The sequence below is a fragment of the Lygodium microphyllum genome, chromosome 16 (assembly GCF_053477565.2).
Source record: "Lygodium microphyllum isolate KBCC chromosome 16, Lygodium_microphyllum_v1.1.10, whole genome shotgun sequence".
Lineage (NCBI taxonomy): Eukaryota > Viridiplantae > Streptophyta > Polypodiopsida > Schizaeales > Lygodiaceae > Lygodium > Lygodium microphyllum.
In genome coordinates, this window is record NC_141150.1 from 58,901,263 (window position 1) to 58,916,128 (window position 14,866).

At 39.8% G+C, this 14,866-nt stretch overlaps 1 protein-coding gene across 2 annotated transcripts in view; it reads right to left on the bottom strand.

Annotated features, from left to right (window-relative positions):
• Nucleotides 1–11,056, bottom strand: part of LOC148022880 (plant/protein (DUF810)) — a 199,907-nt gene extending 188,851 nt beyond the window's left edge. The window contains exons 1-2 of one of the 2 annotated variants that reach the window (XM_087695818.1): nucleotides 10,741–11,056; nucleotides 10,575–10,643 (exon numbers count right to left, since the gene is read on the bottom strand). In XM_087695818.1, coding sequence (XP_087551944.1) covers nucleotides 10,575–10,582 — 8 coding nt within the window. In that variant the 5' untranslated portion in view covers nucleotides 10,583–10,643; nucleotides 10,741–11,056. Of the gene's footprint in view, nucleotides 1–10,574 lie in introns of both variants that reach the window. The other variant, XM_087695820.1, reaches the window with a different exon arrangement.
• Between the last annotated feature and the right edge of the window lie 3,810 nt (nucleotides 11,057–14,866).

Sequence of the window (14,866 nt, forward strand, 5' to 3'; positions counted from 1 at the left end):
TAAATGAATACTGCAAATGAATGTAAGAATGTACAGATACTCAAGGGCATAGCAGTGTGTCAGAGAGTAAGGTCCACCGGAAACAGATCCCAAGTGTTGTGACCACCAGTCGGAGTGACAGAGTGAGAGAAACACCAAACGCTAATCACCAGAGTGTGAGGAGACTGAGGTGACTACAGAGGATGATGCTTGATGATGTGGGCAAAGCAGCAAAACGTAGCAATAGAATGCCGCAGTAGAACATCGCAATAAAATACAGCAAAAAAACACAACAGTAGAACGTCGCACTAAAATGCAACAGTTAAACGCCGCAGTAGAACGAGGTGATGGCAACAATCGCGAAGGCTGGACCACCACGTGATAGAAGACTGATGGCTGAGATCTGCACACAAGGGTGAGAGACCTACACGGGAGGGATGAGGCTCAATGGGGGCAGCCTGTCTATTTATAGATGTTGAAGGGTGCCCCAAAGAATTAGGGTTTTTGGGGGACCGTTGAGACTCTCTCGGACCACTCCCCGTTTTAGGGTTTTTCATTAATTAACTGTAATTTGGGGCTGTTTAAGAATGCTAATCAGCTAAAAAGTGTGTTTTAGCTCAATAGGCTTCACAGCTTGCTCCTCCATCCGACATGGATGGAGAGTCTTCGGACTACAATGGAGTCTATAGACAATACAAAATCTCACGAGGCAAATACAACCTTATCCTCATGTATCAAGATCAACACCAAATTAAAGGTAAATTTGAGTTTTCCCCTTTAGATTCAATGCACCAGTCTAATGATTTTGTAGAAAGGACAGAAGCTCCACAAAGGACTGATCACCCTAATGTGGAAACTAGCATGGAGTACAAACCATTTTCCTCTCTACCACAATCATCTCCGTCTCTACCTCTTTCATCTTTTCCATATGCTTCTCCACCTTCATTCACTCCTAGCCAAGTAAGTATGCTATTACTTCTCAATCTTTTAAATCTACTTCTCCTTTTCTGCAAGATATTGGTGATGCTCAAGATGAAGGAACTCTTCATACCAAGCATTGGTTCATAAGCCTTGAAGAGGACATATTTTTTCTTTTGAATTGAAAAAAAGGTAAGCAAAAGTTGCAAGAATCTATGGTGAGTGCTCCTTCTTCATCTTTTTCTTCCACTTTTACATCTCATGGTCACTATAATTTTGGTGATTCGTCTATTTCTTCATTTGCATTTAATGGACAAAAGTGATCCAACACAGTTTCCACAACTCAAATAACAAATCCATTTAATCTCCACCCCATCCCACTCGGATAGTTCCGCTACACCTTCCTTTCAGCCCTCCATTACGTGCACCATACATGTCTTCACACATCACACCAGAGGATCCTTCACCCTTAGGCACGTCTTTTAGAACCTTGTCTTTTCCCTAGTTAGGTGTGTCTCTATGATGGAGACTCATCCTCCCATCCCTACACTTTCAACTTTTTCACAGCTTGGGAATGCCCTCCATTACGTGCACCATACATGTCTTCACACATCACACCAGAGGATCCTTCACCCTTAGGCACGTCTTTTAGAACCTTGTCTTTTCCCTAGTTAGGTGTATCTCTATTATGGAGACTCGTCCTTCCATCCCTACACTTTCAGCTTTGTCACAGCTTGGGAATGCCACCCAACCACCACAAAGTGTGGATCAATTGATACCATAGTTTATCTCCATGACATTACCTTGTGGACCTTCTTGTCATTTTGTTGTGCCCTAGCCGACAAGGCTTACGTGTCTTGATGCCTCCACCTCGCCGGCACTTTATGAAAACATTTATGTTCCAATGCCTCCGCATCAATTGGCACCCATTGGACATTATCAATCTATTTCTATCTATCCACCTCTCCCTTCTACTTATCCCCTCCACCACCTCCTTCCTATTCCACTTATCCAACACCTCATGGTTCTTTTTCCTCATCAATCATGGCTTTAATGATAAGACTCATTTTAATGGGTCAAACTTCACTACTTGGTCGAATCTAATGGAACATATCCTTGACTCAAAGAACCTATGGGATCTTGTGCAAGGTGGAATCCCAACCTGATCCCACCGGCAAGCCATCACAACCGACGACATTCTCAACACTAGAGAGCTTGTTTGACTGGTCTGCAGAGGCCCATATTATCTATCTATAGACATTTAAGGATGCGTGTCTCATCCAGATCTACGAGTTGCCTCTTAGCAAGGTGACTGCAAAGACCCACTCATGATGTAAGGTTTGAAAATTCTTGTCCATCCCCTAGTGGTAGCTTTTGATTTGCCCAGAAAGTGGATGGTGTTATGCAATTTGCTTTGTACGAGCCATTCCAGCAGAGAAAGAAAGTTCAAAGGTCTACAAGTGAACAAGAGTGAAGTATAAAAATGAACTTCCTACTCCCTCTTTAAAGGGAAAGTTAGTGGGAGGGAGGGAGGAAAGTGATTCACATACAACCCGGGGGGGAGGCAACCAAGGGGGGGAGGGGGGGAGGGGCAGATGGGGATGGGGATGGGGATATACAAGTTTTACGGACAAGCCCATCTAGAGCCATCGCACCATCCTCTACAACACCATGTGGCATGTGTATTTGCTACGTTACGAGTCTACGAACTTTCACTATTGTGAGCTTGTATTTCATTTCTAATAAATATTGCTAGATCAATGGCCCTTGCATTTTCTAATGTGATTGAACAACCAAATGTGCATCTATAGAATCACTTGAACATTTCAACAAGGTAACTAGTTTTCTGGTGACCTCCTCCATGGCAAGTATTCTTAAAATAGACACCACGAGCATGGTAATGTGACCTCTCCATTCCTTGTGTACTCCACATTTCCAAGGACCCATACTTGTCCAAATAGTATAATCTATGGGGATACAATATATGCTATAAAAGTATGCACTACTAATATTAGATTAACAACACCAAATTATATTCACAAACTAAAGTACAACGAGGTAAGTTGATCATGTAATGGGTGATGCTCATTTCCCCACATGCATTGGCAATAGATTTTGTGAAATCGTCAGCTACTTGATGGAATTCTGATCGTGTTGAAGGATTTGTTGAGGGTTTCAACATGATGGACACTAAGCATATCAAAGAAATGCCAAACTTTACTTCACCTACTCCTTGGATTGTGGATAGTGGAGCTACCCTCATATGAACCCCATCGCGGACATTTTCCTTTCCCGAGCATCTAAAACTGGGTACATCTAAGTTGAAAACAACTCCTCGGTCACTATTCAAGCTCATGGTCGCATCAATCTTGCGACTGACCAAGCCCGGATTGAGCTACGCTAAATTATGTATTCTATATTCCCTAGCTAGAGGTGAACTTGTTATCTGTTTAGTAGCTTTGCCAATTGGATCAAGATATCTTCCTTATAGAGACCATAGTCAAGGTCCTTGACTCTCAAACTGGTTTAGTGATTGCTCGCAGTGGGGCACAACCTAGTGGCATTTACCACATGATATAGTTTCTTTTCAAGCCAGCAGCCCAAGGCTTTGAGTTCCATCACTTCTAAGCTTTAGCCACTGTACGGAACCTATGAGCACTGAACATCTTTGGCATTTTTACTTAGGATATATCGGATACGACTCTCTTTATGAGTTGTTGCATTGACGACTATAAAGCTTGTAGACTCAAGAAACAACACCATACCCCATTCCCTCAACAATCTACACATAGAGCTGAGGCACCTCTTAGATTAATTCATGTTGATCTTTGTGGACAGACATCCACCACCGCCTTGAATAGTGCACTGTATTTTTTTTAAATTGTGGATAATCACTCTCGTTATATATGGGTGTACTTTCTCAAGCATAAGTTCAATGCCTTCACATATTTTTATGCTTCAGTGTTGTTGGTGCATAACTAGACCGGTCCTCGTGTAGGATGCATGAGCAGTGACAATGGGGGCGAGTTCACCTCCCACGAGCTTTCCAAGTCTCTACAAGAGCATGGTATTTCACAACAGCTTACCTCTACCAACTCCCCCCTCATGGAATGGAGTCATAAAGCGTAGGAACCGGGCCATCATGTACATAGCACGCTCTATGCTGTTCACAACAAAGCTCCCTAAGCACCTTTGGATCAAGGCTATTAACACTTCGCTGTGTATCCTTAACCGGTGCCCAACTGCAGTTGTTCCTCCAAAGACTCTGTACAAGGCATTCTTTGGCTCTTGACTTGTAGTTTCCTACTTTAAAGTCTTTGGGAGTCGTGCTTACATGCCCAGCCCTAATGACAAAATAGGCAAGCTTACTCCCTAAGCTCATCTCTTAATTTTTGTAGGATACTCCTCCAAAGTGAAAGCCTATCATCTGATCCTCAGATAAACAAGGTGATCATTAGAAGAGAAGTAGTGTTTGATAAGAGGGACATTGTGCAATCTTCTGTACAAATTCTATGCCCTTTCCTCACATTATTCCTTCTGAGATAGTGCCTACTAAGCCAGGTCTACTACCCACTCCTGACCCACCCACAAATTCTTCACCTCCCAAGCCCCCTCCCCGCAACCCATTACCTTGCTAGTACCAATAGACCATACAAGATTCAGGGATCCTTTCACTAAATTCCATTCCGGAGGGCCCTGATTTGCGTCATTTGCGTCATTGTTTACAACTAATTACATAATGCATTTTGCCCCAAATAGTTGGCGGGACACTCTAGTACCTCCCAATGGCAAGAGGCCATGAAAAAGGAGCCAGAGAATATTGACTAAAATGAGACTTACGCCTTGGTGGATCATCCAAGCTACAAGAAAGTCATCGAGACAAAGTGGATTTTTAAGACTAAGCTAAAGCTGATTAGACTTTAGACAAGTACAAGGCTCACCTTGTGGGGCAAGGATTTCGGCAGAAGCAATGTATTGACTATGAAGAGACTTTTTCTCATGCTACGTGGTTGACATCATTTCATATCTTGATTGTGATCACCGTTCACTACGATTGGCCAATCTATTAGATGAACGTCAAAAGTGCCTTTCTAAACAGGGGTTATTTGGAGGATATAGTCTATGTGGAATAGCCTTCCGGATTTCATTCTGTTGACCAGAAAGATAAGGCCTTTTGCTTGCGGAAGACTCTTTATGAGCTGAAGCAAGCACCACGCCAAAAAATGGATGACTTCCTTAGGACTCACAGATACCATTCTACCCCCTACAACCTGAGCTTATAAGTCCATACTACTTCAGAGAGAGTCAACTATATCCTGCTGTATGTAGATGATTTGCTTATCGATGAGTTCGATTTTGCTGCCATAGCAAAAATGAAGGCCCAACTTTGTTCTACTTTTGATATGACACACCTTCGTCTATTGTCTTGTTTTTTGGGGATGGAGGTAGTTCGATCTAGGGGTAGTATTTTCGTGTCATAATAGAAGTACACTCTTTAGTTAATGGACTAGTATCACATGGATCAAACACAACCTGTGACCACGCCTATTGATCTCACTATCCATCTTTCTAAGAATACCCTCGATCAACCCTTCAACAAGCACATCTTTAGATCTGCAGTAGGAAAGCTTCTTTGGTTGATTCATGATGGGCCAAATTTAGTATAGTTAGTTTGCTTAGTTAGTATTTCAATACACCTAGGATGTAACATTGGATAGCATGTCTTTGTGTTTTGAGATACTTGCGGTGTACCTATTCTTATAGTCACTTATAGATCTCATTTATGTTTGCAACGGTACACTGACTCTGACTTGGCAAGAGATCCTAACACCTGACATTCCCATGGCATCTACCTCTTTACCTTGAGCACAACACCCATCTCTTAGGCTAGTCATAAGTAGGAGACCATGGCGGCTTCCACGGCCAAGGTTGAGTATTCTTTTTTATGGTACCACAAAGGCTATCTACTTAAGGAGCTTATTGGCAGCACTTCATTTTCCATGTGACTCTCCAACGTTGTCTACTGCAACAACAAGAGTGTCGTTGCTCTTGTGGACAATATGATCATTACACCACAAACACGGCATATGGTGGTCCACTTCCAATTCACCAAAGAGCCAGTTGAGCTAAGCACTATATACCTAGAGTCTGTGCCTTCCTCCAACAACTTTACAAATTCATTGACCAAGGTGGTCAATTAGTTGGTGTTATAATACTGACTATATACTGCCCAAGATCGGCTTGGGTACACCCTCCTCTACTTCTTTAGATTGACAAGGAGAGGGTGTTTTTCTCTAGTTTTCCCTTCCAGTTTGGGAGTGGGCGGTTTTTTTCTCTTAGTGGTGACAAGATATTGTTTAGAGTTCCTTTTTCAAACCTTATTGTATATTGTACTTTGTATCTTCATCCACATCATCAAGATGACATGATTATAAAAGGGCACTTGGGCAAGTAATTAATTCCCTTGCAATGACACTGTCCAAGTGGCACCATTGCATAAAATGTTTAGGTGCTGCCTACATTACATGTTGCCAATTGAAACGATTTATATATGTTGTGAAACACTACCTACAACAAGCCTAATTGGTTGTATCTAAGTTGCCTAGCATGTGTCCATTGGTTTTTTGGTCAAATGGGCACCTTTACAAGCCATTCCTTTTCTTATCGTCAATTGGTATTGAGAAACCACTCATTTAGTATAGTCACCATAACATGATCACACGTGCATTCTCTTGCATACCTCCAGTACATTGGCATTCTGTTATATAAACATGCATCTATACGCATTTACCCCTTTTCGGTCTTTCTGAATGGTCAACTCTGATTCCACCATATTCACAGCATTGCACATAGTAGTCTCCCTTGCTTCCTTAGCCTTATTAGCTTACTTTTCACTCATCTTTCTTTTCTCTCTCCACATACCCTCTATATTTGCTACACACTCCACCACCCTATTTCTTCATCATCGACATCCAAAAGTAATGGGGATAGCCTGTTTATTTTGTGAAAACCTTTAGGTATGGCTACTAGTCTCCCATCCATTACTTAATCAACCACCACCTTCCCTTTTTAAAACAATCATTATCAAACCAACCACCCACCCGTACCTACCAACAAAAAAAAAACAACTCGCTAAGGTTCCATCCGCCTTTACAGGACTTAGTAGGCCACTAGGTAACCAACATGCACCCCTTGTCTGATGTCCTAGTCTCTCTAGGGTGACCACTTGGACTCCCTTGGTAAGACAACCATTACCTTTGTAGTCTTGGTAGGCCACTGGGCAACCACCATGCACTTTTTATCCAATGCCCTGGCTGCTTTGGGGTGGGGCACCTTGGGGTAAAACCACATAAAAACCAAAACCACTCAAAACTTTGGATTGGTTTTCCTTTCTAGCTCAGTTTTTAGGCCTAAGAGGAGGTATTGAGCTAACATAGACATTACATGCTGAATTTGCCACTTAAACAACCTCAAATTGCAGGAAATTCCCAAGGGACGGCAGGGTGCCCGCCAGCTCACGGCCCGGGCCGGGAGGCAATACTGTATGCTTGTTCCTGCTGCTGCTGCTGATAGCAGGCATAAGACTATTGATGAGTAGACAACAACAGCTCAAAAGAAGCTTATGACACTCCTTGGAGCATGCATGACAGAAGGTCGTCACGTCCATCGCGATGCTCCTAGCCTTGCTCGTTAGAAATTTCCAGAGGCCTTGCATGATTATGAGTGATGGTTGACGAGGTCTGTTTATGAGTCTGACCGCTTGGTTTTATACAGTACGAGATTCTGAAAGTTTCTATAAATAGGTAGATTGTCCTCCATTCAACCTCAATCTCGTTTTTGTAGGTTTCAGGAGTTGTATCTCTGCTACCCACACTCTATTCGCACAGGACATCTGAGCCAAAGCTTCCCCTTGTTGTTTGCTACCATCTAGCGCTTAATTCCAACCTCCATCTCCTCCATCCAACTGTCGCCTATTGATCCAATCACTCCTAGATTTGCATTTGCTACCAAGCATTCATCCCGACCTGAAGGCAATCACTGTTGCGTTGTGTTCACACTATCCAAGGGCACAAGAGGTTGTCGCCATCACTCCTATACTATCACCTCACCATCTATTGGTTGTATTTGGTGTTTTCTCTCTCTACTAACCCTAACTATATTCTTTTGAGTTTATACTTTGTCGTATGCTTTTATTTATGGTTCTACGCTAGGGTATTTCTTCACAAGGATGTTATGTACTTAGAAGCTCTGATGTCAAAATACCATGTGTTGCAATTTTTACCAACTGAAAGACCATACTTATGCGAAAAAGGATCATACAAACAACACATCACAAAAGCATACGATTGCCCAATGTCCAAGCTTGCCAAATGTGCAATTGCATCCTTTGCACTTCCTAAATTTTCAACAACAATAATGCCCGATTGTTTTTTCTTCTCACTTGCCATCCTCTTTTTGCATTCTTCAATAACATGCCCCTTTTCCCTACAATAATTGTATCTCTTTTTCTTAGTACCATCATCCTTGGTGCTTGAAGAGTCCATAGAAAAAGCTACTTTGCCTTTTTCCATTGAGTTTGAGGATTGCCATGACTTCCCTTTGTTTTGATGGCTTGTTGCAAATGCTTAATTATCCATACTTATATTAGAGGAATGCATCCTTGATTGCTCTTCTTGCAACAATAGTGATACCAAGGCATCAAATGTGTAAGCATTAGCATCTCCCTTTACAAGTAAACGGAGTGTAGTAACAAAACTCTGATAAGTATCAAGTAGACCAACCAAGACCGTAGATCGAGAATTATTTCATCAATATTAGCAAGTTGCTCCATAATGTCCTTGACACGTATAATGTATGCATTCACAAAATCACCCTCTATCATATGCTCCACATTTTACATTTTTATGTTTTCTTTTGCAAAACTTCGCATATCTCCACAAGACTAGTGCAATAAAAATGGCCAACTAAAACAATGCATTGTAACAACAAAGAAAATATTTTGACACCTACAAATGTCAACCATGATTGTGCTAGTTCTGACTACACAAAGAAGCAAACAAGACCACAAAAAACCGTGCCAAAGCTCCAAATGTCCCTACAACCATCACCCAACTCTCTTCTGCTACATGTGACCAGGTACCATCATTTTCAAAATGGACACTACTGCATTTACCAATTTTGGTATTTAATACTGTTGTGTTCTGGTAGCCTACTGCCCTCTCATCCATAGCCTTATCTCAACTCCAACTAGTGGTTGCAGCCCTCACGATCCATCTCCATGTGGATATCATTCTCCTTAGCTTGTTCCCACAAGAGTCATCAATTGTTGAACAGCTCTTCCTTTGAGCATCTTGTACGCTCATTCATTCATTTACAGCATTCATTCATTTACTTTAGATTATCTTTCTTCTTTGTTTGTCCTGTTGCATCTTTTGTTTGAGTTATTGTGTTTTAGTTGTGTTCGTATGTTTCATGTTTTCTTCATGCAAACCCTAGAACATCTTCACAATTCCGACACTAATTGGGTCACTAAACTAGAAAGGGACATAATGTTTTTTGGACAACTTTGTCTTGCCACCTTCCTTTCCCAAGGCACTTATTAAGGAGTTCCAAACATAGACCAATACCTGATCAAATTCTCAAGTTTGCTTGGCATTCTCTTTTACTTTCATATTTCAAACAATAGGTCAATTCACATTGTCAAAAACTACTATAAAAATTGATCTTCATTGAAATACCGAAGGCTTAGAGCCTCGTCCTAAAGATAGGTGGAAGAATCACTTTGCCACACACAAGTTTAAGCATTGTTTTCCCTAACAAGTACCTGAAATAATGATTTTTCCTAAGCTGATTTCTAAGTGACAGCATAGCATTTAAGCATATCAATCGGAGTAGACTTTAGAATTTTTGCTCTAACCCTCGGTTTCAAAATGATCAATTTCAATCATCTGCTACTAAAATACATCGAGTTTGTTCAAAGAATGTTCACTGAGGAACCTTTTTCCATCATAAACATACATGGATTGAGGTGATCTAGCATCACATGGATTCAAGTGTTGAACATTATGAATTGAGAACTTTCCACAATGTGCACAGGAGTGAGCCTGGATCTCACAAAATAATACATACATGATAATCTGATGATATCCATAATACACAAGCATTCAAAATAATATAATGACGCTCCACAAAATTATAGTCCTTCAAAAAAATAGTAGCCAGTACTTGCACTTTGACATTGCTTTAACCTTCTTTGACTTTAGCCTTCACACAATTCTGTTAACATTTACCTTAAGAATGAAACAGGAGACATATACATGTACAGATATTTTCTCATACACATGCATGTGTGCACACACTCGGATCTTCATGAACAATAGTTCTATCACAGAGGTGCCAGAATTTGAGAGCTGAAAATAGGATTTCGAGGAGGTAGAGTGCAATCGTGCCACTCGTGCAAGTGTGGATGGCGCAATCTATTTTTCAATTTGTCGATTTCATTCTACCAATAAGGACCTACAGGCCTCCGTAAATGTTCAAATTATTGTTACAGTAAGCTGCCCAGCAAGGAATAGAAATGTTATGGACTGGACGTCCTTGTGGAAGACACACGTTCCAAACTACAGCGAGATGCTTGTAGACAAAGCGGAAAGGGAAGACAGCACGAGCTTACTTACCCGTCCATGGCATGCCAAATCCAAGGAAGAGGAGAATTTAATGGAGCATTGTTGAGATCGTGGTAGTAGCTGAAAAGGGGAGAAGATCACCAGAAACAAACGTTGAGTTACTCCATTCGGGAATACAGCGAAGGTAAGGTCGAGACGCCAATGCGGATGATGATACCTGGGATACTCATTTCTTCTTCGTTTTCCTTCGTTTTGTTCTTATTCTCTGAAGGAAAAGCTTCTCTTCTGCTGCTGCTTCTTCTTCGAAGCAAACAAACCGTCTATTTTCTTCTCCGCGTTAACGTGTATTGGCCAATAATGCAGCTCAAGCTGTCTTCTACGATATGCAGACCTGAGGAAGGAGCTTCTCTCTCGCCGAGAAACAGAGAAGAGAAAATAATAACACGAGAGCGCAGTTCTGCGAGCTAATAAGATCCATCACAAACGCGACATTTCAACCTCCCTCCCTCTCCTTTTCCTTTCCTTCTGGCGGTGTCTTTTTACTTTTTCTCGCTCCCCTCACGTGGTAGGCCGAGTTGTCTCATTACATCTCTCTACTGCGACATGGTCGACTTCAAACGTCATTAGTAGGGTGTTCCCGTCCTCTATAAAATTTTTCAGCCAAAGCTCTAAACTTTCTATAACCAAAAATAATGTAGTTTTCTAGGCTTTAAACTTTCTTTAAAACTATTTGCGTGTTCTTTCGAAATTTGGCAAATTCATTTCTCACTAAACATCGATCTTGCTACCAAAAACTAGTTCGTTCCTCTTGTGCCACATGAACTTGAGTGTGACAATCGAAATGAGCCCTGTAAAGATATCAATATGCTTCGCGCTTATCAGATCGCAGTTTTAAAGTTTGAAAAAGTAGTAAAGATTTTTAAGATTTTATGTAAAAAGCTCATGACCACGAGCCTTGTAAACGTATCAATATGCTTCGCGCTTATCTGATCGTTGTTTTAAAGTTTGAAAGAGTAGTAAAGATTGTAAGACTTTCTGTAAAAAGCTCATGACCATGGGCTAATACCTATTTGCATTAAGGGTGTTATATCTATTGCCTCATTTATCTTAATACAACCACATTATAAAAAAACCTTAGGTCTTTTCAAAGAATACGTGCTAACTAGGCCAGGTGCTTCGCTAACTAGGCTGTAATTTAGGAGTATCCATCACACTGAAGCAATGTTTCACATGGGTCCTAAAGAGAGTTGAATGCAAGCTCCTCAAATGGTCCAACTTGACAAGCAATGTAGCCAGGCAATTGACAATTGCCAAGTCCATTCTCACCTCTTTGAATTATGCCCTTCAAGAAAATTGAAATTTTGGTGATACGTGGTGCTAGTTGTTAAATCCTTACAACTTTCATAGAAGTATCAACCCTTACAAAGAGAATTGAAGCAAACATGTGAAAAGTTGAAGCTTCACACAAATCCTAACATTTTTCTTACTCAACTTTAGCATTCATTTGGATTTTATGCTTAAACGTGTTTCTTTCTCGTGAGCTTCTCTACACAACTATAGCAAACTTTCTTAACCCGTAACTTCCTTAATCCCTGGCCTTTCCTAGATTTGATCCGTCAATGTGATCGTGAATTTGGAGGATAACATTGCCTAGCAGCCTCTGGAAATTTTAGGGAGGGTTTTGTGTAGCCTCTCCCTCTTGCAAGTGTCCACAAAAGATCATCTTATCTAGGTACTTGGGCAATCTCAACCTTGTGAAACTCTTGCCCCCATCAATGCAACTCACTTAGTGGAAGAAGCTCTTAATTTTAAGGTGTTACAAATTTGTTCAAAAGGTTAAGGCTAGTTGAAAGAGCTATGAGTAAGTCAGGACTTGAATCATGGTTACGATTAGTGGGCTTAGTTTAGCCAATTTACATATTGTTTCACACTCCCAAAAAGGAAAGAAGCAAACAAAAGCTAGTTAACACATCTTCTATCATATTCAACATATTCCTAAGCTTAATGCACAGGGACTTTGATTGCTTTGCCTAAATTTAAAAGGATCTAATGAACTCTTACAAATAAAAATTTTTGTGGTGCCTCTACATGAGAAAGAAGAAACTTGAATCCATGAAATATAAATTTGAAACCTTGCATATTAGCATGTCTTGTGGGTGTTAGACTTAGCCTATTGATGTGTGAATCCTCCAATACTAGCGTAAAATTAGGACATCTATAATCTAGCAAGATGCAAGGTGAAATGTCTCTATATGGACTAGTTTCCAAAGGCATTCACAAGGTAAAATATGAGTGAGTCACCATTTTGTATGATTAGATAGGTGTTATAATGGCTTAACTATTCAAACATGAGTTACACTAGATAATGATAGTACTTGAACTTGTATGAACATTCTTTACTTACTCTAAGAGAGTGCTCTAAAAGGTAGTTTTACTTACAAATTAGCTAATTTTGTATTTGTGGGCCTTCATATTCTCTTAATGCTTATATGTCCCACAAACATTTATTAAAATGTCACAATTCAAAAGTAGTTACTAGTTCATTTTCTAGTAATTAAGCAACTTCCAATGCAATAATGTATTTTAGGTAAAGTGGATGATAAATCTACACTTCTTGAACTCTATTATCAAAACAATCATTTAGAGCAAGCATCAATAAGCGATGTACATAGAGTATTATGGTTACCAATGTTGAGTAGAGGCACTACTCAACTTTACAAAGTGCTTACATTAAACGTTAAGCTTTTGATATAATGTAATGCCATTATTAGTTGATGTATAAAATCTAGCAACTATCTAAGTATAAACTCTTAAACCCCAAGGTTTGACTTTGAGAGACTAAGTCACCATGTTCACCTTCTAGGTCCCATGAAAATGAAATTGAGGATTTCCAAAAAGAGAAATTTGGCTACCATAAAGATAAGTACTTAGACCCACCCTTACAAGAGAGAAAAGTCAAAACAAAATGTAAGAAAACTTATAATAAACATGGAAAATCTACATTTGTATAAAATCACACCTGTAGGTTATGGATATATACAAACCCATTTCACCTCAAACACTAACTCACGAGGATAGGATGCTAGATAGCTTTACATGAATAGATAAACAAGCACATATAAATATAATAAGTAGATATAGACATTATAGACTTAGATTCAAAGTTGTCCAATCTACATAAATCAAACTTTATTGACAGAAGCATTAACATAGTATATATTTTGTGTACTAACATGCTATAGTCTATCGAGAAGAAATGCCAAAAGTGGAGGAGATCATATGTGCAAGATGTTGCATAAGCTTGCGGGGAGAGAGAGAGAGAGAGAGAGAGAGAGAGAGAGAGAGAGAGAGAGAGAGAGAGAGAGAGAGAGAGAGAGAGAGAGAGAGAGACTTTGTGTGTGTGTGTGTGTGTGTGTGTGTGTGTGTGTGTGTGTTTTGGCTATCTATGCACTCACTTTCCAAATGTCAAAATGTTGCCTAAGTATCTCGTGCTTAGTGTGAAGTCACCATAAGTTGTGCAATGAGGTAATCAACTAAAAGATTGTTAGCAACCCATCATGAGAAAGCTTGTCTCTTCAAATTAAGCCATTGTTGACCTTTGGATGAAGCTTAGCAACACTTCTCCTTTTTCTTTTTTTCCTTTATTGAAAAAATATATCAATTTTTTGTCCACAAGCACATAAAGTAGTATTTGTCTAGCCCTTACAATGGTTCAAATGGTGTGTTATTTTTGTTGTTCAATTTTCATAATTGTTTTCCATTGAGAATATACTTTTTCCCTCATATGTTGACCTTCGTATAAAACTCTAATAAGTACAAAGGTAATCCAACTTGTCCAAAAAGAAAGTGCAAGAAAAATACACATTATTCACAAGCAAGATAACACTCTCTTTAGAAGCATACCTTGTAGGTTTGAGATTAAATTTTAATCGGTATAAAGTTTGGATACACTTTGATCCTAATGTATATTTTAAACATGTACCATGTATTTATCTTACTATGATAGGGTAGGCCATTGGTTGTCCACTCAATGCTTTGGTTTGATTGAATCAAATTAGACATGCACAATAATTTAGATTGACCTTAGAGCAATTCCATGTGTGAAATGCAACTCAGGGAAGTCCATGTAGAGATGTTAATGGCCAATCCCCATGCCATAATTATAATCATGAATGTTCTCGTATGAAAGTAGACATTTGGTAGATAGGGAGAAGGGAAAATAAGAGACCATTGAGTTTGAGAAGGGCCACAACCAAATTACTTCTCAATATAGCCTTTCAAAATGTTGGGAGACTAGAGTTGTCTTTTTTGAATGCATCATGATTGCAATGGATTTTTAGGTT